The sequence below is a fragment of the Elephas maximus genome, chromosome 9, assembly GCF_024166365.1.
Source record: "Elephas maximus indicus isolate mEleMax1 chromosome 9, mEleMax1 primary haplotype, whole genome shotgun sequence".
Lineage (NCBI taxonomy): Eukaryota > Metazoa > Chordata > Mammalia > Proboscidea > Elephantidae > Elephas > Elephas maximus.
The window spans coordinates 5,193,606-5,216,878 of record NC_064827.1 but is presented as its reverse complement, the minus strand read 5'-3'; the positions used below and the strand labels follow the sequence as shown (position 1 = coordinate 5,216,878).

Genomic DNA, 23,273 nt, shown 5'->3' with positions numbered 1-23,273 from the left:
TACCCCAGCTAGAGTATATGCTGAGCTGACCCTCCCTCTCCCAGAAACCCTGTCTTCTTGTGGCTTCCGGGACCCCAGCCAGCCAGCGCTCCCCCTCCCCGGGATTACTGGAAGCAGTGTGAAGGAGCTATCTCCCTACTTTTCAGTGGGGAAGCAACTTCCCAAGGGATCCCGGGAACCAAGACAGAGCCAGGGCTGTGTCCCCAGTTCCCAGACGTCTAGTGTCTTCTGCTAGGCCGTGGGGAGTCTCTGGACCTAGGGGTGTCCTTTCCCCATGAGTCAGCCGTGTTCTTCCTGTCGCTGTGAGGCCTGTTGCGAGCTGTCACCTTATCTATACATGGGTGAAAGGAGACAAGGCTGGCAGATGGCAGTCAGGGCCCAGGGTGCAGCCCAGCTCCACCGATGTGCCTTCTCCCAGGCTGTGCTCCTTGTATCTCTGCAGGGAGCCAGCCAGAGAGGCATGGGCTCAGCTACCACCTGCAGCCTTGAGCTCTGCACTTCACTTCCAGGCCCCTTGGGCTCCACACTTCAAGGCCGTCTGAGCCTGTGCCCCACCTCTGGATGTAGGTGGTGGCAGCAGCAGCTCAGGAGGGGGCAGGGAGGACGAGAGCCACCAGACCGGAGGTGCCTGTGCCCCTTGTACACAATGGCAGGAGCTTCTCTTTCATTCACTCTGTGTCCCAGGCCTGCTGGGGGCGAGTTCCAGACAGTGGAGTGAGCTAGGACCCCTGAACGGCCGAGGTGGGGGGTCACCCTACTGAGTCCTGCACAGCCGGGGTTAGGGGGTCAGCAGAGTCCTGCACAGCCCAGGGCCCCGGGGTGGGAGGTCAGCCCACTGAGTCCCTGCTCACACAGCCTGGGTTGGGGGTCAGCCCACCAAGTCGTGCACACCCCAGCAAGGTGACGGGTGGGGGGGGGTCAGCCCACCAAGTCCTGCACGGCCCCGGGGGAGGGGTGGGCCCACCGAGTTCTGCATGGCCCAGGTGGGGCAGCCCAACCAGGAAAGACTACGGAGGAGCTCTAGGCCCTGCCTACAAGCCACTGAGGGTCCAGCTGAGGAGCCTACGGCTGTCCCGGCTGAACTGGGGAGACCAAGGGTGCTCTCGAACTGATCGGGGACAAGGAAGAAAAAAGAATCAACGCACAAGGGTGACGACAAAGGAATCGACGCACAAAGATGACATTTTTATTCAAGTCTTGTTACAAGACAACCAGAAAGTATATGGCAGCAAAATTAAGCAGGCCCACGACCTGGATTCTGGCTCTGCCCGGGGCTGTGAGGTGGCCAGGCTCCATGGCACAGGCATCATGGCTCAGGCGAGAGGCAGTGGGCACAGCCTGGCACAGCAGCCCCGGCCCAGGTGTGGCGGCTGGATTTAGTTGGTAGTGTCAACTCCTAGGAACCCACCCCATTTTAAACGTGCACAAGCCAGGCCTCTCCCAGATTAGGCACCCTCCCACCCCACTGTGGAGGTGTCACTCCAGCCCTGGGGGAGGCCAGGGAGCAGAGCCTAGAGAGTAACTCAGGAAGGATAGGCCCCAGAAACGTTGGGGGAACTAGTTTTCCCCAGCAGTCCTGAGTGGCCCGACCCTGGGCCCAGGCCACATGGCGCTGCGGTTCTGCGGAGTCCCCAAGTGGGCACCGAGGCCCAGGCAGGCACCCAGAGGGGGGTTACTTTCTTGGAACCTTGGGCTGGGCAGGGAGCCCTGGAGACTCAGGCGTGCTCCGTGGGGCCGGGGCCGCCGGTGTGGGGGTGGACAGGGGCCGCAGCCTGCAGGGGGCCAGTGCTGGGCTCCGGGGACACCAGCAGGGGTGCGGAGAGGCCATCGATGTGGTCTGAGTCGAAGTCCAGCCTCCAGTAAGCTTCACACAGAGGCAGATCACTAGCTTCGCAAAGACTCGAGCTTTTCCGCCACCAGAAACCCCCAGGAGAGACAGGAGAAGGCAGAGAGGGAAGCAAGGCAGTGAGAAAGCAAGACAGAGCCGAGTTGAGAAAACAGAGACCCACACCCAGGCCCCGCCTCTCCACTCCTCGGCTCGGGCTGGCCCCTCAGGCGGCCCTGGCTGGGGAGGGCCCTGCGCTCCAGGAGCAACTTGACGGAGCCCCTCCCTCTGGGCCAGGCTCTTCACTGACCAGTGTCCTTCCTGCCCCCTCCTCACTGCAGGCCCCTCCCAGCCCAGCCCCTTCCTCACTGCCGGCCCCCCCAGTCCAGCCCCCTCCTCACTGCCGGCCCCTCCCAGCCCAGGCCCCACCTCTCTGCCGGCCCCGCCCAGTCGAGCCCCCTCCTCACTGCTGGGCCCCTCCCAGTCCAGCCCCCTCCTCACTGCCGGCCCCTCCCAACCCAGCTCCTTCCTCACTGCCGGCCCCCCCAGTCCAGCCCCCTCCTCACTGCCGGGCCCCCCCAGTCCAGCCCCTTCCTCACTGCCGGCCCCTCCCAGCCCAGGCCCCACCTCTCTGCTGGCCCCTCCCAGTCGAGCCCCCTCCTCACTGCTGGGCCCCTCCCAGTCCAGCCCCCTCATCACTGCCGGCCCCTCCCAGCCCAGGCCCCACCTCTCTGCTGGCCCCTCCCAGTCGAGCCCCCTCCTCACGGCCGGCCCCTCCCAGTCCAGCCCAGCTCTTTCCTGCTTCCGGCCCCTCCCAGCCCAGCCCCCTCATCACTGGCTGCTGGCTGCAGGACCAGTATCCCCAGGTGACTCCAATCCTTGTGGCTTCTACATTTTGCAAGGTGCTCCCTGAGGGCAGGGACCCTGTCTTGTTTTGGGGTCTGCCCCTGCCTGGCACTCAGTCTGAGCAGGGTGACAGGAATGCAGGCCCCTGGAATTCCTCCTCCACCACAGCACCTGCAGTGCGACCTTGAACAGACCGCCTCCCTTGACCCCCAGCCTCAGTTTCCCCATCTCTGACAGCACCAGCGTCCCGGGGCTGCAGTGGAGATGGAGGCCTGGCATGGTGGGGCACCCTCGAGGGGTGCTCACTGGGGTACCACCCACCCTGCTCGCTTGCTCCTGCACCCTGCCCTGCGTCCCTCTCCCCCTGCTGCAGCCCTCAGTGTCCCATCACTCCTGGGCTCAGAGTGGCTTCCCAAGGAAAGCAGAGGGAGAGGCAGAGCCAGAAAGAGCAGACACTGAGTGGAAGGGGGCGAGCACGTGGCAGCTGGGCGTGAGGCCGCAGGCAGCTCATGCAGGAGGGTGTGCGGCTGGCTGGCTTGGCCACCAGTGGCCTTCACTGTGGGGATGGCAGGAAAGGGCACAGAGCATAGCCGCCCACAGCCCAGGCAGCACAGCTTGGCTGGGCCCTGACCATCAAGAGGGGATTCGGCCAAGGAATCAACCTGCTCTGCCCCAGGAGCTACCTGGGGGGCTCCCCTTTGGCCTCCCCCGGCCCCCAAGGGATTACTGGGGCAGACAGAGATGCCAGTAGGAGGGCACCATTCTGGGAGGCGACACCAGGCTGCTCAGAAACCCCTCTGAGTGGACCACAGAGATGGACAGGGTGGCGAAGACATCAGGAGACTGGGGCTCAGGGTCCTGGGTTCTTTCCCTGCTCTGCTGTGTGACCTCGAGCAGGTCCTTTCCCCGCTCTGGCCCCCAACCTCCATCCAGAGGCCCAGAGCCTAGCGGGCAGAAGCTGGCTCAAGGGGTTAGACAAAGATGAGGACATGAGAGGATTCTGCAAAACCAAACAGGGCTGGGGGCCACATCCCTGGAGGGGTCTGAAGCACACCCAGCACCATGCGGTTCTCCTCTCTGTCATCCTGGTGTGTACGAGGTGCTCGCCGGATGTCTGCTGAGCCGAAGAGTGTCAGGGACCAAAGCAGCCCTGGAACCCTCTGGAATATTCTAGAACTGCTCCAGCTAGGCAGTCACACTTTGTCCCTTCCCTCAGAGGCCAAAACTGGGAAGGGACCACAAGGGTTGGCACCAAGTTCAGAGAAGGGAAACCAGCCATGCTGGCTCCAGGTGCTTGCAGCTGCTCAGCGTGACCTCCTGTGGTGCAGACATGAGCATTTTAAATCCACCACCAGGAAGGAAGAGAGGCATCCAGGCGAGGGCAGATGGGCATGGGCTTTGTGTCTGCTGGACCACATCGATTTTCCAAGCTATTGGGGCAGGGGTGCAAGGCCTGCCCCGCCTCCAGCCTCAGTATCCCCTATGTAAATGAGAGTCAGTCTGATTTCTCAGGGTCCTTCCAACTGACACGGCCTCAGAAGCACTGGGATGACGGGCCTGGCTCATGGCTGTATCTCTGGGGGCAGCACAGGGCCTGGCAGGTAGCAGTGCTCCACAGACAAGGCTGAACTGAATGGAAACTGGGGGTTCAGGTGCCCCAGGCCTGGCTTCCAGGGCCGTTCTGTTTGGGCTCCCCTTTTCCTCCCAGGACTGGCCCACCTCCACACTGTTGGGTCCCATTACATCCATATGGAGCCACATCCCTGGGCTGGCCAGACCTGGGTGGCAAGGAGGAGCTGGCAGCCTGGGTGTCATGTTCAAATATTGAAGACAGAGCGCAGACTCAGGTAGCCCTGTCCGGGCAAGAAGCCCTAGGGAGCAGTCCCTGCTCCTAGATAAGAGCCGGCACCCCCCTCACCCCCACTGGGTGAGCACAGGCATGGCCTCTCTTGTCCAGACTTGGTCCCCATCGAGACTCTGGCCCTGTGGTCCTCCCGACACTCGGGAGTTCTGTTTTGCTCATCACCGTGGACGGCAGTGAACTGTCTGTCGATCAAACACTGACCACGAACTCTGCTCAGCAACCCAGGCCGGGGCTCTGCTGCCCAGACAAGGCAGGTTTGCAAAAGCAGAGGCCTGTGCGCAGGCAGGTGGCCAGGCCGGGGACGCAGGTGCCCGCCATGCCTCTGTGCAGCATCTGCCCTATTTGTACCTGGACGAGTAGTACTCCTCCTCAAGCTCGTAGAGATCGATGGAGACCTCATCACGCAAGGCGATCAGCTTCCGGTCACACTCCTCCTGCAGCGTGCGCAGCTGCTGGTTGCGCTGGTCAATGGCCTCATTTACCGACGGGAAGTCATTCAGGATCAGGAACTGCTTCAGGTCGGACACGAGCTTCATCAGGGACTCGCCAGCTCGGACCTGTGCCATCAGAACCAGAGTGGACGTGGCAGTGAGGGTCGTGATGGGGACAGTGGCTCTGCCTCCCTGTGGCTGGAGCTGCACATGCAATGCCCCTTCTCGGAGCCTCGGTTTCCTCGTCTGCAAAATGGGACTAGAGCACATGGCTTCATAGGGTCTGTTATGGGTTGAATTGTGTCCCCCAAAAAGGGTACGTCAAAATCCTAACCCTGTACCTGTGAACATGACCTTGTTTGGAAAGAGGGTCTCTGTTATGTGGTCATACTGGAACGGGGTAGTGTCGTTATTACAAAAGAAGAAGAGACAGAGACAGATAAACAGAGGGAAGACGGGCACGTGAAGATGGAGCAGAGACTGGAGTGATGCAGCCATAAGCCAGAATCACTTGGAGCCACCAAGAGCTGGGAGAGATAAGGAAGGTCCTCCCCTAGAGCCCCCAGAGGGGGTGTGGCCCTGCCCACACCTGGATTTGGACTTCCAGCCTCCAGAACTGCAAGAGGACGAACGCCTGTGCTCTTAAGCCCCCCAAGCATGTGGAAATTTGTCACAGGAACCCTGGGAAGCTAACAGGATCGTTGATGAGAATTAAATCAAGAAACTGGGAAGTCAGTTATGGGGTGGGGTGTGGGATGAGCTGCTTCTAAGGCAGGCCAGGCAAGGCGGAGCCCTCCTCGGAGCAGTTGTAACGAGCCTGCCCCCATCCCACCCTCAGCCGGCTCAGCTCAGGCTCGTGGAAGCACTAACCTTCACATACCAGTTGTGCCAGCACAGGTCAGCTTGCTCAAACCCCACCAGTAAGACCACCGTCCCATTTAACCTCCTGCCCATCCAGTAGTGGGGGGTTCCCTCCAGACTCTTTCTCGTGCGTTTTCATTCAAGGGCACGCGCTGTGGACATCTGGCTGATGTGCTGGGCTCACACTGTCTTGTCCTGCAGTTTGCTTCCCCACGGTGACTCCTCCCGTCGGCACAGGGGGTCTGCTCTCTAACCACCCCCGCCAGTGCCCAGTGGGTGGATGTGGCAGACTCTCTGCCCAGCCCTGACGGGTGTGACGGTGCCCCCCACACCCCCACCCCATGCACAGCCCTCCCCCAAGCACCGCAAAGGGGAGCTGCCAGGAGGGGTTATCCCCACCCCACTCTTGGAAGCTGCCAAGGGTGAAACCAAAGTCTGGCTGCGTTGTCCTGTGTGGCTCGTCCGGCAGGAAACGAAGGGGGCCAGCAACAAAACGTCTCCCACCCGAGGAAGCACAAGGCACCCCAAAGGTGCCTGCAGCTGGCCACTCCCCTCCCCGGGACTCACGATGTTGGCGGCTCGCACGTGCATCTCATAGTTGTCCTGCTCGCCCTGCGTGGCCCGTGACACCTGGGTCTCGTCCTCAATCTTGGGGGCAAATAAGAATGCGCGAGTCAGCCTGGCCGCGCGGTCAGGGCTCCAACTGGCCCGCCCATCCACACTCTGACCACACCAGTACACACAACCAGAATGCCTCCTCAACCAAACCTTCGGCAATGTCACCTCCATCTCGTCCTGCTCTGGTAGAGACAGCGCCTTAACGAGGACAAACAGATACTTATGGGTGTTGACTGCTATGCTGGGTGCTGGGCTCCCGGAGGGAGAGACCACAGGGACAAGGCCTTATTGAGGGCCGTCTTAGTTATCTAGTGGTGCTACAACAGAAATGCCACAGGTGCATGGCTTTGACAAAAGAGATGTTTACTCTCACAGTCTAGGAGGCTAGAAGTCAGAATTCAGGGCACCTGCTCCAAGGGAAGGCTTTCTCTCTGTGTCAGCTCTGGGGGAAGGCCCTTGTCATCACTCTTGCCTTAGTCTAGAACCTTCTCAGCACAGGGACCCCAGGTCCAAAGGACACCCTCCCCTCCTGCTTCTTCATTCTTGGCATGAGCTCCCCCTCCTCTCTCTTGAATTCTCTCTTTATATCTCAAGAGAGACTGACTCAAGATACAAACTAATCCTGTAGATTGAGTCCTGCTTTATTAATTTAACTGCCTCTGATCCTGCATTAACATCATAAAAAAAAAAAAAAAACAAACCCATTGCCATTGAATCAATTTCGATTCATAGGGACTCTACAGGACACAGTCAAACTGCCCCATAGGGTTTTCAGTGGGCAGCTGGTAGATTTGAACTGCCAACCTTTTAGTTAATAGCTGAATGCTTAACCACTGCACCACCAGGGCTCCTGTTAACATCCCAGAATTTAGGATATACAACATATAGGAAAATCACATCAGATCACAAAATGGTGGATAACCACACAGTACTGGGTATCACGGCCTAGCAAGATGACACACGTTTGGGGAACACAATTCGATCCATGACAGACCCCATGCGGCAGGTAGACTCTGTCCCCACTGGATGGGGAAGCCCAGACACCGAGATGTGTAACTGTCCAGACCCACACAGCCAGTGAGTGGTGACCTTGAACCCAGCAATGTGACTGCAGAGACCCCTACAGCTACCTTACAGGGACTTGTGATCACTTGCTTTATTGATGTATCTGTTGACCTGTTTGTTATTACCGATGCCCCTGCCACTCCTGGCCCTAAGTGTCCTCTGTACCAGTTGGGGACTTGTTTGTCCCGGTCATTGCTGTAGCCCCACTGCCTGGCACAGCATATGGGCTTCATATAGGGCGGCTGCTGTTGAAAGCAGGCCTCCCACACGTTACTAGCCAGGGCAGGCCATTATCTCTGCTCACCTGTCTCGGCCCTCTCTAGACACCCCCTTCCCTTGGCCTCCCACAGCCAGAGCCCCCACCTGGTACAGGAGACTGGAAGCCCGCCCAGCCAGACCCACCCACCTTGGCCGTCTTGATGATCTCGGTGAAGTTATCCATGATGGACTTGACGTCGTCCTTGAGCCGCTTGTTGTAGGACTGCAGCAGTGTCTCCTTGCTCTGCGGCAGAGCTCTCTGCTGGGCCATGGCAGGCGCCGGGGGGCTGCGGCCCAAGGGCCACCAGTCAGCGCCTGGGACCCAGAGCGGAGGGCAGACATCTGAAGGTGGGCGGGTATAGCCGACCTCAGCCACTCTGAGTCTCCACCTTAGCAGAGTGTGCAGGTTTCTGGAGGCTATACCTCCTCTACCAAATAAACTCATTCAGTCATTCAAATACAGAGAAACTCTTGCATTCGCTGGCACTGCCGGGACCCAGGCCTCTTCTTGGAGCCATCCCTCATCCTAGTACCAGGTCAACACTGCACACCAGGCTGGCCATGGGGCGGTCCACCCGGCAGTGCTGCTGCAGGTCTCTCAGGCCCCCGGAATTCCAGAGGCCTGGAAGGAGCTCACAGCCTCCTCCCCTGCCAGCCCGCTTCTCCCGGACCTCCTTGCACATCTCAGGCAGCAGCTGCCGTCCTTGGCCAGTACCCCTCATCCAAGTAAGCACCGAGTCCTTTTCACTCCACCCTACACACCTTAGAATCCACCGTTTCCCTCCAGTCTGCTCCGGCCCCATCACCCCTACACCACCGCCTCCCCCACACCCTCCAGTGTCCACACCGCTGCCAGGTCGCTCTAGGAAGTGACTGGTCCTGCTACTTCCCTGCGGAGGAGCCTGGTAGCACAGTGGTTAAGGGCTAGAGAGAGAGAAGGCCTGGCGATCTGCTCCCATAGATTAAAAAAAAAAAAAAAAACACGTCGCCGTTGAGTCGATTCTGACTCATAGCGCGACCCTACAGGACAGAGCAGAACTGCCCCACAGTTTTCAAGGAGCGCCTGGTGGATTCGAACTGCAGACCTTTTGGTTAGCAGCCGTAGCTGTTAACCGCTGCGCCACCAGCGTTTCCAACTCCCGTAGATTACAGCCTCGGAGACTACGGGGCAGTTCTACTCTGTCACATGGGGTAGCTATGAGTCGTAGTCGGCTGCGCGACACACCACTGCCCCAAAGCTTCCGCGGCCCCCACGGCTCGGTGCCCAGCCCCGGCCCCGGCGGTCTCAGCGCCCTCCATCCCCTCCGGCCGCACTGACCGCCCCGAGCGCGCGCCGCCGGGCCTTTGCACGCTTTGCTCGGGGTCCCTGGGCAACCCCCCGTCCACGCCCGGCGGCCGCGGCTGCGAGCGCCCCGCGGGCAGGGGACCCCGGCGCTCGGGTCGGTGCCGGGCGCGCAGAGCCGTCCGCGCGCACGGAGGGGGCACGAAGGCCCAAAGTCGCGGCCTCTGCGCCAATGTGGGGGGAGAAAAGCACACGTAGGAATGAAAGGACGGACCCACGCGGCCGCTCCGGGGCTAACACGGGGTAAACGGCCTCGGGGCCCGCAGGGCTGGCCCGAGCCGCCGCGCGACCGCTGGAACGGGCTCGGGGTCTGAGGCGGCCGGGGGCGCTGGGCGCGCGGCCGACAGGAACCCGTCCCGGAGGGCTCCGGTCTACACTGCCCGCCGCCGCCGCAACCAGAGCCCGGACTCCACAGCGCGACTCGGCCCGCGCTTACCTGGCGCCTCCTCACCACCCGGGCGCCCGGCCCGTGGCACTTCTCCCACCCGACTTCTCTCAGCGGCGGTGCGGGCTCCGCAGACCAAGCCCCCGAGGCCGTCTGCGAGCACCTCCCCTGAGCGCAGCAGGCGGAAAGGGGTCCTGTCTCTTTAAATCCAAAATCCCGCTCAGGCACCAGTTCTCGCGATCTCCGAGGTCACATACATATTACCCACAATCCGTTCCCTTTCTCTCTCGTCCATCCGCCCAAGATGGTGAGTGAGTCTGTTGGTGCGGGACCGGGTGACATCCGCTGCCATCCTCCTCGGGGCGCGTCCCCCCGGGATCCTCTCCTCTGCCTGGCGGCAGGGGAGCTCCTCCGGGGCTGGCGCCTAGGCCTCGGGCCGGGGTATCGGGGCAGCCAGGGGAGGGATGCGGGTGCGGTGGTCCCTGCGCAGCCGGCGGGAAAAGAGGGCTGGGAGCCCAAGCGCCGCAATGCGGGCTCGGAGCGGCCGGGAGCTCCGCCTTCATGAAGGCCGCTCGGGGCCTCGAGGAAGGTTCAGTGTCCGCTTTTGGCTGCTCCAGAGCATCTTGCGCGCCGCACGGCCGGGCCTTAGGAGCCCCGATCCCTTCTCGTGGGACGTGGAGCTCAGAGACGGGGACCTGGCGGGTGGCGGCCCGGATCTCAGCGCTCCGAGCTAGGACGTCGAGACCCGAGAGCTGGGGCGCGCGGCTGTGGCCGGGGGTCCGCCGGAGACACCGCCCAGTGGTGTCGGGCCGGTGCAGACGCTGGCAGAAAAGGTTTGCTGTCCGAGGGGGGAAGACGCTTCCTGCCACCGAGATCGCTGACGCACGAATGGGCCCGTGCGCTTACGGGGACAAGGCTTTGCCGAGAGGGCTGGTTTGGGGCAGGGCTTGTTGGCCACCCGTCTCCTGGGAGCCAGCCCTCTATGAGGAAGCTCCCAGGGGGCAAGGTGGGAGCGCAGACTGGGTTTTCTTTCCACCAAGCCTAAAGGAAAGAAGGCTAAGGGCAAGAAGGTGGCCCCGGCCCCTGCTGTCGTCAAGAAGCAGGAGGCCAAGAAGGTGGTAAATCCCCTGTTTGAGAAGAGGCCCAAGAACTTCGGCATCGGTGAGTAGGAAAAGGGAAGATGGTAATAGCTTTTCTGTGTTCCTCCTGGTGAAGAAGGTAGTTCGTTGAACAAAAGCTACATGAAGGACCAGAGCTGTGGGTTATTCTGGTTCTGGAGTGGAGACTGTTGGGATTTAAGTTCTCTTTCTGCTGCGTTGTAGCTGTAAAGTCTTTGAAATGGAGGCCGAGATGGTACAGCCTTCCGTGGGCTGATTGAGTTAGTGGCTGAGCACGTTCTAGGGTGCGCTTGCAGTAATAACGTTAACGCTTCGGGCACACGCTGATGGGTGCACCTTGGCTTTTTGTTGGATGAGGAAAGGTACCCAGGTCTCTTCCACGGGCCGAGGTGTCTGTGTGCAGATGATGTGAGAGAATATTTGCTATCTGAGAGATGGTGATGCTGCTTCAGCCACCAAGATCTCTGATGCACCTACACCCTCTGGCCCCACAGTAAACGGGACGAGGCATTTGAGCCTCACTCACCTCGCTGCCCCTTACTTCGCAGGACAGGACATCCAACCCAAAAGGGACCTCACCCGCTTCGTCAAATGGCCGCGCTACATCCGGCTGCAGCGGCAGAGGGCTATCCTCTACAAGCGCCTGAAAGTGCCCCCCGCCATTAACCAGTTCACCCAGGCCTTGGACCGCCAGACAGGTGAGTTCTGCTTTATAAAATCGCTGTTTGGGAAGGCTGCCGTCTTCGTTGTGACAGTAGAGAAAGTGAGGCCTTTTGACGGGAATGGGTATTATCAGGTAGACTAGTTTTTAAAACCCAAGCTTTTTGGTCTAGTTCCCAGAACACAAAGATGGCTTCATTTTCAGACAAACTGGAGAGATTGTATACACGGCCTTAGGCTTGTTCAGCTGCAGTTGTCAGTGCACACCCCCAAAACAGCTATCTAGCATGTACACTGAGTGACCAGGATTAAACTGCAGACCTAAACCAGAGAGTTTTCACAGCTACTCAGCTGCTGAAGCTGGCCCACAAGTACAGACCAGAGACAAAGCAAGAGAAGAAGCAGAGGCTGTTGGCCCGGGCTGAGAAGAAGGCTGCTGGCAAAGGGGACATCCCCACCAAGAGACCCCCTGTCCTTAGAGCGGGTGAGTGGGCACCTCCCAGTGTGTAAGTGGTGGGCCAAGCTGTTGGCGATGATGATGATAATTTTTCACCTGAAGTGACCATGAGGGGTGAATTGAGCTTTTTAACACTGAGTCGCAGCTGAGGCCCCGTGGAGCTGCTTGCTGTGGTCTAAATGGCTGCCCTGCGTGCTCATGCAGACTGCTCGTGTGTTGTAGGGGTCAACACTGTCACCACTTTGGTGGAAAACAAGAAGGCCCAGCTGGTGGTGATGGCACACGACGTGGACCCCATCGAGGTACGTGCCCTTGAGCCCTGGCTGCCAATCTCCAGCTGATTCTTGTGTTCTTGCTGGAAGAACGGATAGAGTAGGCTCAGTACTGAGCCTGGCAACCAAGGGTCAGCCCTCCATGTGTGCACAGTGCAGACCAAGATGGCTCTGCAGTGATGTCAGTCTCCCTCTGAATTAACCCTTGACGTGCAAACACATGAGCTCTTTTTTCTTTTTAATTCTGAGCAGTTGCTACCAAACTAACCCTTTTAAATGACTGTTTCTGGTCAAAACGTCACAAGCTAATGCTGTCTTTCAGCTGGTTGTCTTCCTGCCGGCCTTGTGTCGTAAGATGGGGGTTCCCTACTGCATCATCAAGGGGAAGGCCAGGCTGGGGCGGCTTGTCCACAGGAAGACCTGCACCACCGTTGCCTTCACACAGGTGAACTCGTGAGTATAAGACCCTGCCCCAGACTCCCCAAGGATCAGTAGGTGGGTAGGAACCCTTTCTAAAGTTCACTTAATCACCTGTCTGGATTTTTTTACCTTCTTAAAAGACTGGTGTTCTAGTTCAGGGAACACATTTATCTGTGTGACAATGAGCCTTTGCCAATGATGGTTAAGAATTTCTTCACCTGAACAAACCATGTGGTCAAGTTTTATCTGAGGCAAAAGGTATCTGTTTGTTGCAAAAAATGAAAGCATTCCTATTTGGTAGAAGAGTAACTGGGAGACGAAGCCAAGGTTGACATCTCTGTCTCTGTCTCTTTAGGGAAGACAAAGGAGCTCTGGCTAAGCTGGTGGAAGCCATCAGGACCAACTACAACGACAGATATGATGAGGTGAGGTGTGCTTTCCTACAAAGCGCTTCAGACAAATCAAACATTTTTCCAAAGACTGGCTAGCTCTTAACTTTTTATGAAAATTCTATTTGGTGTTCAACATAGAACCACCAGACAGAAGAGCTTGACTAGGGTGCTTTGGAAGTCTTTGGAAACAACAGGCAAGCTAACTACCTTCCTTTCTTTCAGATCCGCCGTCACTGGGGAGGCAACGTCCTGGGTCCCAAGTCTGTGGCTCGCATTGCCAAGCTGGAAAAGGCGAAGGCCAAAGAACTCGCCACCAAGCTGGGCTGAGTGTACACAGCTGGTTTTTCTGTACAAAGAAATAAAACTTACCCTTCAGCGGGTATCCACGTGGTATTGTGGGTTGAAGGTATGCATGTTTTGGGGCATCGCAGCAAATGTGTGTTCAGACCTGCCCGGGGCCTTTCTCCTGTGAGGGTAGGAGCTGTGTGAAACTTGGATTTATGATATATACTTTAAAGTGTAATTTACGTGTCAAGTGTGGAAAACCTGTCAACTGTTTGCTCATAACTCTGAATGAACCAAGCCAGGATTTTATGGTCAGCCAGTTGCTAACTTATTTAGGTGGAAAGAAATAAAGGCACAGTGTGTGAACTCAGGAGTTTTATTTATACCACATGATCCAACATGGAAATGCTGTACACTCGTGACCCTCAGGGATGAGGTCTCAGCTATCTCAGGACAGGAGACCTGCGCATGAATTTTGTAAACCACAGGTACGATGTGGCTGCACACAGGCCATACCTTGGGGGAAAAGGACAAAAAGGCTGTCACCTTGTGAAGGAGAAGGAGCAGTGGGGCGGGGGAGAGCTGGGGACTCACCAGGTAAGGATATACTGCAGGTGCTCGTTCCGCAGTGTCACTCGTGTCTGACCTCCAATCGGTCCTCCGGTGACGGTGCTCTCTGTAGGGGGGACAGTGGACCAGCCTCTCAGCTATCACAGCTTTCCTCAGCTGTGATTTTTGCCCAGGCACCTTCAGACCTTGACTCCAAGTCACATCAGCTCCTTAAGGCCTTAACCACCTCCCCAGCCTTGACTTTTTTCTTAGTATTCTTTAAATACTCTATTTTTAAACACGAAAGTAAACACAAACTGGGAAGCTGTCAGGGTTCAGAGGGAGGCAGACCCAGGGTGTTCAGAAAAACTACTTGATCTTCCCAGGTGGACAGGCCACAACTTACTGAAGTCTGCATCGATGAAGATGGGGTCTGCGCCAGTGACTCTGGCCATGGCCTCCAGGTCCCGGTAATGCCAGTGGTTCTTCTCTGGGTTGTTCTCAGGGACGAATAGTTTCCTGGTTTCTGTCAGTCTCACTATCCCAACCAGGTCCACTTCCTCCTCCGTCTGTAAAGCAAGGTGTGAAAGGGCTTAGGGTGGAGGGAGGGGCCCAGGGACACTGGACAGGAAGGGGTGTGTCCCTTACCTGGCCCTTCTGCCTGGTGTCTGGGTTCACTTTACTCCTGGGGACAAATCCTCTGTTTACCAGGATGGTGGCTCTGGAACAACAGTGGACACAATCAGGGTGGGGAGGGAGTGGTTCTGAAGAGAGGTAACAAGACAGTACACAGGCTCACAAGCTGGCAAACCGGAGCCAGGGGAGTGTTAGTGGGCAAAGCCTGGGCAGAGAGGCTTCCTCTAGGAACAGCCACAGCTCCCAGGAATGCTTTAGAACTGAGCAGACAGCCCTGGGCACATCACTAGCCTGTGCCTATTTCCTATTGGTAGTTCGAGATCCCTCCCTGTTCACCGGCCCCTTGGAGGTCAGCCACCAAGAGTTCTGCCTAACTCCCCAATCTGCCACACTTTTCCCCTGTACCCCACTCCTTGCGACGCTGCTGCCGGTGGTGCTGGGTTTGTTCAGGGGCCCACCTGCCTAGAGCTGCTGCAACAGCTGCCACCACGTCAGCATGACGGCTGAAACTCTAAAAAATTAAACCTGAACCCATCGTGTCGCTGAAAACATCTCAACTCCAGGGCCTACCAAGCTGGTGACCTAGCCGCCTCCACTCCCTGCTGTGGCTTTCCAGCACTGGCACACATCTGCTTGCTAGAAACTTCCAGGCTGCCCCAGCCCTACGAGATCAGCCTGCGCTTTCATAAGAGCCCCAGGCTTCCAGAGCCCAGTGATAACGCAGACACTTCCTCTGCCTATAGGAAACCCCGGTGGCATGGTGGTTAAGAGCTATGGCTGCTAACCAAAGGGTCAGGAGTTCGAAACCACCAGCTGCTCCTTGGAAACCCTATGGAGCATAGGTCCATGTCATATAGATTTGGTATTGAACCGGAATTGACTCGACAGCAACAGGTTTGGTTTTGGTTTTTTTCTTTGCCTGGAATGCACGTCCCCATCTCTTCAACCTTCCTGTGATCCACCCCCACCCCATGCCCTGAAGCCACCTCTCTCAGTTCCTACAGGCAGAGTTGTTGGGGTTCATTTACCCTGGGTTCCTCTTGCTGGCCACCCCCATCACACTGTCCCGTAACAGTTTATTTACAAGTTGTTAGTAATAAAGTGGCTAAGAATGTTACTTAACCAGTGTCAGAATTACGGATTTCAAATTCAAGGAAATGAATCTTTCTGGGTATCTTAGGTCCCCCAAGGCCTTACCAAGGTTGGGGGTTAAGGAGGGAAGGCCAATGGTGGGTTATTCTGTTGCTGGAAAACCCGTGTGCCCTGGAACAGCACCTGCCATGCCAGCCAGCTCCCTGCCCTCCCTGCCTGTTCTACTCACCCCAAGTCAGAGCAGTGAAAGGGGGTGATGACGTAGGCCCCACTCTCGACCGAGGATGAGATCCGGCCAGCATCCCGGGCCTCTCGGGCCGGGTCCACCATGGTCCGGGGCATCATGTACAGCTCCTTGGAGTGGTCAAAGCACCCCCTGACCCTCACTGGCCTGTACTCCAGACTATTCAGCTCCACAGGGCTAAGGTGGAGAGATGGAGAGGGGGCCGCTGGGTTAGGTGCAGAGGGAGAGGGAGCTGAGCCCACACGAGGCCCAGCAGGAAAACTCCCTCAAAGGCCATGGCTGCAAACTACGAAGCCCATAAGGGCCAGACAAGTGAACGTTGACACTGCAAGGCACAGAGGGGGCTGGGGTGGCAGGGCGTGCCCTCTAACAGGCGTTCCTCAGCCCAGCCTTCTGATGCCACATGGGAGGGGCAGCAGAATCACTTGGGGCACCTTTTCAAAAGAACACTCTCACTCCAGGACCCCTTTTGTCAACCCTCACCTGCAGCTAAGCATTGCTGCTCTATGGTGCTGTCAGCATGGGAAAGGGGGCTTCAGGTTCGCTGCACGTGAGACAGGGTGAAAGCCACCAGGGCTCAAGGACAAGATGTTCCTGTATCTGTCTGACAGCCTCAGGCAGCTTCGCAGGGTGGTTAGATTCCAAGAGGAAACCCAGCAGAGAGACTGAGGTTGGTGGGCTCCTATCTGAGGGCCAGGATGTGGCTGACAAAGCCCCGTTGAAAAGGGCTGGGAGGCAAGCAGAAGCTGGGGCTCCGCTGCTGACCAGCCTGGGCAGACGGCCACACACTCACTCTGCGGGCAGAGGGATGGGCTCAGCCATGACTCGAGACTCTAACTCCGCGATCAGCTTCAGCTTCCACTTCCGACGCTGGACCTACAAACACAGCATATGCAAACCTCGAGCAGACAGCAGCAGACCAAAGGCTCAGAGACAGCCGGTTACACACCAGCCTTTACCTGCCATGTCCCCAGGCCAAAGGCAGTCACAGGGATGAGAAGCAAGAGCCACTGGAGAAAGGAGTCGTCCTCCGCCTCGGTGGTTCGTGCTTCTGCTGCAGAACCACCACGCCTGCTTGGCCTCCAGGCCACCCCTAGAGGGAGCAAGAGAGGTGGGCGGTGCTGGCTGCACAACATCGACACTGGTCAGAGCCCAGAACAAACAGGACTGGAGCAGCCAATTCCTCAAGAATTCTCCCTCTGCCGATACTGCCTAAGAGAACATGGCACAGGAGCTAACAGGCCACCAGCCCAGGTCCCACCTCAGTGCCCAGTGCCTGGCACATGGCACAGGCTCCGGAAATGCTGACTAAATTGAGACCCAGGGCGTCTCCCAGGGCTGTCGCCAACCCCGACCCTGCATAACTTCTGTAACCACCGCATGCTTTTTTGATCAAGAATGCGCTAAGATATATCCTACTGTACTAAGAGGAGCTGGGTATTCATTCATATGCTCAAGAAACCTTTAGCAAGCAGCTATGGGCACCACTGGCTACTGTGCTCTGAAGGGAAACACGGTATCTGCCCTGAAGTTAGACGATGGTTTACAAAGCTCTCTTCAAAGCTGCTCCTTTTCATTGCTCATCAGAAATTTAAAGATGGAACAGTACACACGAAGGTGCGTTTTTGCTCTCATAGGGTGACCCTTGGGCATGGCAGAAAAGCAGGCTGGGAGAGGCTCTCAAGGGTCCTTCATTTATGCACAGCCCTCTACGCGCTGCAGAAGACCCTGCTGGACACTGAGAGGCGGCACATAAATGATGTGCTTCAGAGCCCTGGGTTTGAGGCCTGCCTCTGTCGCTCAATTGTTGGGTAAGGTGCTGGGCAAGGTACATAACCTCTCTGAGCCTTCCTGTTGTGATAATAAAGCACTCGCTACAGTATTGGCGGGAAACCCTAGTGGCACAGCGGTTAAGAGCTCCGTCTGCTAACCAAAAGGTCAGCAGTTTGAATCCACCAGGCACTCTTTGGGAACTCTATGGGGCAGCTCTGCTCTGTCCTATAGGGTCGCTATGAGTCAGAATCGACTTGACGGCAACAGGTTTGGTTTTTGGTTTTGACAGTATTGGCAAGGAGCCTCGTGGCACAACGGTTAAGTACTTATCTGCTAACTAAAAGTTTGTGGTTTGCACCCACCCAGCTGCTCCATGGAAGGAAAGACTGGGGATCTTTGGTACGATCCTACACAGGTTGAGTTACCACTGCTAATCAAAAAGTCGGCACTTCGAATCCACAAGCCACTCCTTGGAAACCCTATGAGACATTTCCCTCTGTCCTATATGGTCGCTATAAGTGGGAATCCACTCAATGGCAATGTTTTTTTTTGTTTCGTTTTATAGGATCACCGTGAGTTAGAATCCACTCCTTGACACACAACGACAACCGTATCCGCACAAAACCAAGGCTTGACCAAATGCATTTCAAAAAAATGCGAAGAGCCTCTCCCACATAGAGTTTGCATTCAGTCCGGAGTTACTGACTTTATTTTGATCCCCAGGCCACCCCTGTAACGTGCACGACAGGAAGCAGGATGGCTGTCCCTAAATCATGCCCTGGACACACTCCTCACCTGGGCGTCGGGGTGCCCCAAAGGCGCTTCTCCCGATGGCGCTGCCCGGGGCCTGCGGCGATAGAGGGTGGGCTGACGGCCCCACGCCCCCTCCTCCCCGCCCTCCGCACCCCCCCGGCCCCGCGTCCCCTCCTCCCCGCCCTCCGCACCCCCCCCGGCCCTGAGCCCCCTCCTCCCCGCCCTCCGCACCCCCCCGGCCCCGCGCCCCCTCCTCCCCGCCCTCAGCACCCCCCCGGCCCCGCGCCCCCTCCTCCCCGCCCTCCGCACCCCCCCGGCCCCGCGCCCCCTCTTCCCCGCCCTCCACGCCCGGCTCACTGGCCCCGCGCCCGCCGCACGCAGCAGCAGCAGCCTCAGCCCCGCGGGCCCCAGCCACCACGCCACCATCGCCCCCAGCGGCCCACGAGCGCTTCCGGGGCGCGGGCCCATCTGCTTCCGGGGCACCGCCAAGACCGCCCGGCCCACGTGTGCGCTACGCCGGCGGCCGAAAATGGGCGAGCCTCCGGCCGAGGTGCGCGTCTTCCTGCGCCAGCACCCGGGTCTGCGGCTCGAGCCCGGCGGCACCAAGGTCTGCGGCGGGACGGGGGCGCGGGCGCGGGGCGGGGACGCGGGGCGGGAGCCGGGCCTCTGACCGTGCTGCCACCCTCCGCAGGTGACGTGCACCCTGACGGGCCACGAGCTGCCCTGCCGCTTGCCCGAGCTCCAGGTCTACACTCGCGGCAAGAAGTACCAGCGCCTGGTGCGAGCATTCCCCGCCTTCGACTACGCCGAGTTCGAGCCGCACATCGTGCCCAGCACCAAGAACCCGTACGTGGGCGCCACGTGGGGCGACGGGGCCGCCCACATGGGGCAGAGGGGGGCAGCCACCTCGGTGTGCTCCCAGGGCCCCCACCTCCGAGCCCCCCTGGAAGGGAGCCCACCATCTCCAGGGCCTCCGCTGTGGAGGTGCCACTTCCCGGGCTCTGTGCCAGGCGCTGAGGAGTCTTATTCTCCCCACGCCGGGGGAGAAGAGTTACCTGCGCCAAGTCTGGCTGCTGAAGGGGTAGCATACTCCGGTAACTAAGCCCAGGCCTCCTGTCTGGCTCAGCGCTCCTCTCAAGGAAAGGTCTCTTCATGAGTCAGGAGACCTGGGTTCCAGGTGGGAGGCCGGTGCTGTGAGTCACCTGTGATCCCCGGGGTGTGAGGCTTGTCATGTGTGTTCTGTCCAGTCTACAGAGGAGCAGGACCACTGTGTCCTATTTCGTAAGGCTCCAAGAGATGTCAGCGTCGTATCTATTTGAAAGGAGCTCTTTAGCTGTGTGATGGCTGACGAGGCTTAGGGTGAGCAAGGGGTGGTGGTAGGTGCTCCGTGCCTGGAGCTCTCTGCCTTACTTGATGCCGTGTCTTCAGCAGGCATGATCTCATTCTTGAGCCCTGCTGTGGTGCCTGCCTGCTGCAGCATAGACTCGCTCGGGAGTTTGGAAAATCCCTACACCCAGGCATGCTGTAGACCGTTTCCACCAGACCTCTGGGGATGGGCTTGGTGATTCTCAGATGCAGCCGGGCTGGCGAGCCACTGGCCTGGCTCCTTTCTTGCGAACTGTCCCACAAACCAAGGTGTCCCTGTCCTTCAGGCGCCAGTTGTTCTGCAAACTCACCCTGCGGCACATCAACAAGTGCCCGGAGCATGTGTTGAGGCACACCCGGGGCCGCCGCTTCCAGAGAGCACTGCAGAAGTGTGAGTACCGTGGGTATCCTTCAGAGAACGCAGGGCAGGGCGCCCTGGGAGGCAGAGTCCAGCCTCAGCCACCCTCAGTCACGTGGTGTTTGGGGCACCAGTCCTGACCGTGTGGGTTCAGCTTAGTGGGAGCTGGATGCGGGGCAAGAAGTTGACTCAGAAGCACTTGCCAGCGTGGTTCAGCCAGCACAGGAGACACTGCCAAGGGAGTGACCAACCAGAGGGCCGGCCCTGAACGGAAGGGCTGGGGGGCTCTCCGTGGGTCTCTCTCCAGGTTGAGGCTGGAGGGATGTGAGGAGTGGGGGTCACAGAGAGAAGAGGGGGTCTGTGCAAGTTCTGAGGCACAGAGAGTGTGGCTGTGCCAGCAGCTGTACCAGCGTGCAAGGGGTGGGGAAGGTTGGAGGGGCAGGCCCTAGAGTTGTGGGGCCACAGCCAGGAGTGCACATGGTGGGTGCACCGCTGGGTCTTAAGCAAGCGGGGGTGCTCCAACTCCTGTCCCAGGGCTGCAGTTGCTGAGAGGCATGGACTGGGGGCTGTGGGAAGGCGCAGAGGGACTTCCCCATGTTGAGGACACAGCAGCCTGGTCCCCACACCCTTCCTGAATCAAAGAGCCTCCTCCCCACGCCGGCTGTTCAGCTTCCCTGGGCTGTCAGCGTGTGAGGAGACCGGTGACTCGCAGATCCTCTGTTCAAAGCCTAAGGTTGGCAAGGGCCAGGCAGCCCAGTTCCACTGACTGAGCCACCCATTTAGGGTGGGGTTCTGGGCCACCATGCCTGAGAGAAGACTCCAACCAGGCTGCAGGTGATGGGCTGGTGACAAGCTGGTGTCACGTCCAGGTCGAGCTGCATTGAGAGCCGCATGCCAGCCCTACCTGGGCCTGGCTCATCTGGCCCTCGGGCTGCTCAGCACACCCCCAGCCACGGCGTGTTGTAGCCTGGCTGGAACCAGAGGAAGGGAAGGTGGCGGCCGGTAGACCTGCACCCTCTTCTTGCCCCTTGGCCACAGTCCGTGCTTCCCATCCCCTCTCCATGCCTGGTGGGAGCTGGGCTGGTGGCATGGACCCGCTGCTATGGGGTGGGGGTCTGGGGCCCTGGCTGAGCAGCATCATGGGTCGGCTCAGAGCGCAAGGGCTGTGTGTGCTAACAGGCCTGTTTCCCCCAGATGAGGAATGCCAGTTGCATGGGGTGGAGTACGTCCCGGCCTGCCTGCTGCAGAGGAGGCGGCGGCGGGAAGACCAGGACGGTGGCAGGCCGCCTGGCGGAACGGGAGACTTCTGGGAGCCTGCGTCCAGTGATGAGGGAGGAGCCCAGAGTGACGACAGCATGACAGACCTGTACCCATGTAAGCAGGCACGCCCTCCTCCGGACCCACGCACGGCCTGCTCTCCACCCTTGTGCTTTGCTGTGCTGTGAGTTCTGGACTCCGAGGCTGTCCACGCTCCCATTGCCCACCATAATCAGTGGCTCTGGCTGTCATCCCTCCCACTGCGTGTCATCCTCCCTGGCTGCCCGCTCGCCTCTTAACGCCTTTAGAAGCCTGAGCTTCAGCCGGTTCCCTACTCCTTCCAGCTGAGCTGTTTACCAGAGAGGACCTAGGAGGGGCTGAAAGTGGGGGCAGCACTGACAGCAACGAGGATGATGCAATGCAGCCCCCGAGAGAGGACGACGGGAGCAGAGGGGAGGGGGTGGCCACCACCCAGGTGCTGGTCCGGAAGCGCGGGAAGGTGAGCTGCTCTACCCAACTCCCAGGGCCGCTATCGCAACAGCTTCCGCTAGCAGTTTTCAAATTGTTTTAAAAAATATAGGATCTTTTCCACACGTGAAATTGCAAGCCAACATATAAATGAAAGCGAGCTGGGACTGCTCTGACTGGGGGGGATGGGCGGGCCTCCCACTTGCTTCCTGGTTGTAGCTGCTTGGGTGCCTTCCACGGCACTGGACTCCACAGAACGGCTTGAAAACCGCTGGTCTGAGACTAGTGAACTGAGTTACAGGGTTTTTTGTTTTTGTTTTTGCCATTTTGGAAAAGTTACCTGGGAAGAAAAACCAAACCCATTGCCATGGAGCCAATTCCAACTCATGGCGCCCTCGTGTGTGTGTCAGAGTGGAACTGTGCTCCACAGGGTTTTCAATGGCTGATTTCTTGGAAGTAGATCACCGGGCCTTTCTTCCAAGATGCCTCTGGTGGACATTAATCTTCACCCTTTTAGTTAGCAGCCAAATACATTTCACTGTTTGTGCTACCCAGGAAATCTGAGAAGGTGTTTAATCACTAGGTACCATCCTTTATCTCTGCAGTAGGCTCGACAATGAAGATCTTGGTAGATAAACAGGATCGTGGGCTAGAGAAGTTGCAGGTCTTTCTGCAAATCTGTGAAATGCTGAGCGTGGCCCTTTAGTATGCTCCATGGGGACTCTCTGACTGGCAGCCACACACAGTGGAGCAGGACAGCTGGTGGGGAGTTTCAGAGCAGCACCTCTGGATGTGTGTGGGGTGTGGTAGGGTAAAGAGCCCGAATCACAGAGATTCATGGAGCTCCATCCCCAGATCAGAGAGGCCCTCATAACTGGGATTCTGTTTGTGCCACAGAAGCAGCTGGGCTCACTGAAGAAAAAGGTGAAGAGTCACCACTGCAGACCCAAGAGCTTTAGCTCAAAGAAGCAGTTGGGCTGATGAAGTGCTGGGAAAACGCACATCTCCATAATTTCCAGAGAAATCCCTGAGGCACCTCCCTGTCTTCCTGCTCCTGGCTACCCAGTGTTGTGTGCCCTCCCCACCCACCCTTGCTGCCCTCGAGGCAGGGCCAAGATGGAGGAGTCCCGCCCCCACCCCAGGAGGCTGTCGTCCGGAGGGAAGCATCCTAAGTGTCCTGGAGGGGAACTAGCCTAGCTGACAACAGTGTGGCCAGATGGGACCCCGTGTGGGCTCGAGGACCAGATCATTACACTGCATACAACAAATGCCATTATTTATTTTGATATGTTTCCAAAAATCAAAACGTTTTCAAACACAACTAAGATATAAAACACAGCATAAAATGAGATTTATACCTGTTTCCCATGTAAAGCAAAAAAGTTTTCAGAAGTTGTTTTGCCATAACCAGTTGGTAGATGGTATGTCCCCAGCACCAGCCCGCTCAGGGCCAGGGGAGACAGGCACAGCCACAGCCCAGGCACTGGTGTGGAATGCAGCGATGGCGCCACTTGGCCTGCTTTGCTCGGGGCAGTCCTGCTTTCCACAAACAAGTCTTCAAGCACAGGGCCAAGGAGGACCCATCACCCTACCAAAAAATGGCCAGAGACTGGCTTGGCCAGTGTCATTTGATGGGTGGTCTTCCCGTGTGGACCAAGAGATGGCCCTGATGTTGAGAT

At 58.2% G+C, this 23,273-nt stretch overlaps 4 protein-coding genes and 4 non-coding genes across 9 annotated transcripts; 6 read left to right on the top strand and 2 right to left on the bottom strand.

Moving 5' to 3' along the window:
* Positions 1-56: 56 nt before the first annotated feature.
* On the bottom strand, positions 57-8,543 carry MED22 (mediator complex subunit 22). Of its 2 annotated transcripts, none has more exons than XM_049895162.1 (4): positions 7,917-8,543; positions 6,395-6,475; positions 4,884-5,092; positions 57-331 (listed from the first exon to the last, which is right to left on the bottom strand). In XM_049895162.1, exons 1-4 carry the CDS (start codon positions 8,211-8,213, stop codon positions 328-330), a joined length of 591 nt encoding a protein of 196 aa, XP_049751119.1. In that variant the 5' UTR covers positions 8,214-8,543; the 3' UTR covers positions 57-327. The 2 variants fall into 2 exon arrangements, with proteins under 2 accessions (XP_049751119.1, XP_049751118.1); XM_049895161.1 differs by lacking the exon at positions 57-331 and adding an exon at positions 1,002-1,905 and having other exon boundaries at positions 7,917-8,039.
* Positions 8,544-9,694: 1,151 nt separating this feature from the next.
* RPL7A (ribosomal protein L7a) lies at positions 9,695-13,465 on the top strand. The gene is made up of 8 exons (XM_049895159.1): positions 9,695-9,802; positions 10,536-10,656; positions 11,162-11,311; positions 11,617-11,757; positions 11,953-12,032; positions 12,325-12,455; positions 12,778-12,847; positions 13,037-13,465. The coding sequence occupies exons 1-8, from the start codon at positions 9,800-9,802 to the stop codon at positions 13,139-13,141; spliced, it is 801 nt and encodes a 266-aa protein (XP_049751116.1). The 5' UTR covers positions 9,695-9,799; the 3' UTR covers positions 13,142-13,465.
* On the top strand, positions 11,012-11,085 carry LOC126083489 (small nucleolar RNA SNORD24). The gene has a single exon (XR_007518832.1). It is a non-coding gene; the product is annotated as a small nucleolar RNA SNORD24 (small nucleolar RNA).
* On the top strand, positions 11,803-11,874 carry LOC126083486 (small nucleolar RNA SNORD36). The gene has a single exon (XR_007518829.1). It is a non-coding gene; the product is annotated as a small nucleolar RNA SNORD36 (small nucleolar RNA).
* On the top strand, positions 12,174-12,255 carry LOC126083488 (small nucleolar RNA SNORD36). The gene has a single exon (XR_007518831.1). It is a non-coding gene; the product is annotated as a small nucleolar RNA SNORD36 (small nucleolar RNA).
* Positions 12,612-12,678, top strand: LOC126083487 (small nucleolar RNA SNORD36). The gene has a single exon (XR_007518830.1). It is a non-coding gene; the product is annotated as a small nucleolar RNA SNORD36 (small nucleolar RNA).
* Positions 13,462-18,693, bottom strand: LOC126082577 (surfeit locus protein 1). Its single transcript, XM_049895157.1, has 9 exons — positions 18,504-18,693; positions 18,189-18,240; positions 16,580-16,713; positions 16,414-16,496; positions 15,606-15,797; positions 14,297-14,369; positions 14,055-14,217; positions 13,694-13,775; positions 13,462-13,615 (listed from the first exon to the last, which is right to left on the bottom strand). The coding sequence occupies exons 1-9, from the start codon at positions 18,612-18,614 to the stop codon at positions 13,543-13,545; spliced, it is 963 nt and encodes a 320-aa protein (XP_049751114.1). The 5' UTR covers positions 18,615-18,693; the 3' UTR covers positions 13,462-13,542.
* On the top strand, positions 18,635-22,752 carry SURF2 (surfeit 2). The gene is made up of 6 exons (XM_049895160.1): positions 18,635-18,753; positions 18,838-18,992; positions 19,799-19,902; positions 21,064-21,243; positions 21,471-21,625; positions 22,492-22,752. The coding sequence occupies exons 1-6, from the start codon at positions 18,676-18,678 to the stop codon at positions 22,573-22,575; spliced, it is 756 nt and encodes a 251-aa protein (XP_049751117.1). The 5' UTR covers positions 18,635-18,675; the 3' UTR covers positions 22,576-22,752.
* Positions 22,753-23,273: the final 521 nt, after the last annotated feature.

Coding starts and splice junctions, on each gene's coding strand:
- MED22 (XM_049895161.1), bottom strand. CDS start 8,039: ATGGCCCAGCAGAGAGCTCTGCCGCAGAGCAAGGAGACACTGCTGCAG. Junction 6,476..7,916: donor AGATCATCAAGACGGCCAAG/GTGGGTGGGTCT, acceptor TTTGCCCCCAAG/ATTGAGGACGAGACCCAGGT. Junction 5,093..6,394: donor ACGTGCGAGCCGCCAACATC/GTGAGTCCCGGG, acceptor CTGATGGCACAG/GTCCGAGCTGGCGAGTCCCT.
- RPL7A (XM_049895159.1), top strand. Junction 12,033..12,324: donor ACGACGTGGACCCCATCGAG/GTACGTGCCCTT, acceptor GCTGTCTTTCAG/CTGGTTGTCTTCCTGCCGGC. Junction 12,848..13,036: donor ACAACGACAGATATGATGAG/GTGAGGTGTGCT, acceptor CCTTTCTTTCAG/ATCCGCCGTCACTGGGGAGG.
- LOC126082577 (XM_049895157.1), bottom strand. CDS start 18,614: ATGGGCCCGCGCCCCGGAAGCGCTCGTGGGCCGCTGGGGGCGATGGTG. Junction 15,798..16,413: donor CCCATCCCTCTGCCCGCAGA/GTGAGTGTGTGG, acceptor TCTCCACCTTAG/CCCTGTGGAGCTGAATAGTC. Junction 14,370..15,605: donor TTTCACTGCTCTGACTTGGG/GTGAGTAGAACA, acceptor CTGTTGTTCCAG/AGCCACCATCCTGGTAAACA.
- SURF2 (XM_049895160.1), top strand. CDS start 18,676: ATGGGCGAGCCTCCGGCCGAGGTGCGCGTCTTCCTGCGCCAGCACCCG. Junction 18,754..18,837: donor TCGAGCCCGGCGGCACCAAG/GTCTGCGGCGGG, acceptor CACCCTCCGCAG/GTGACGTGCACCCTGACGGG. Junction 21,626..22,491: donor TGGTCCGGAAGCGCGGGAAG/GTGAGCTGCTCT, acceptor TTTGTGCCACAG/AAGCAGCTGGGCTCACTGAA.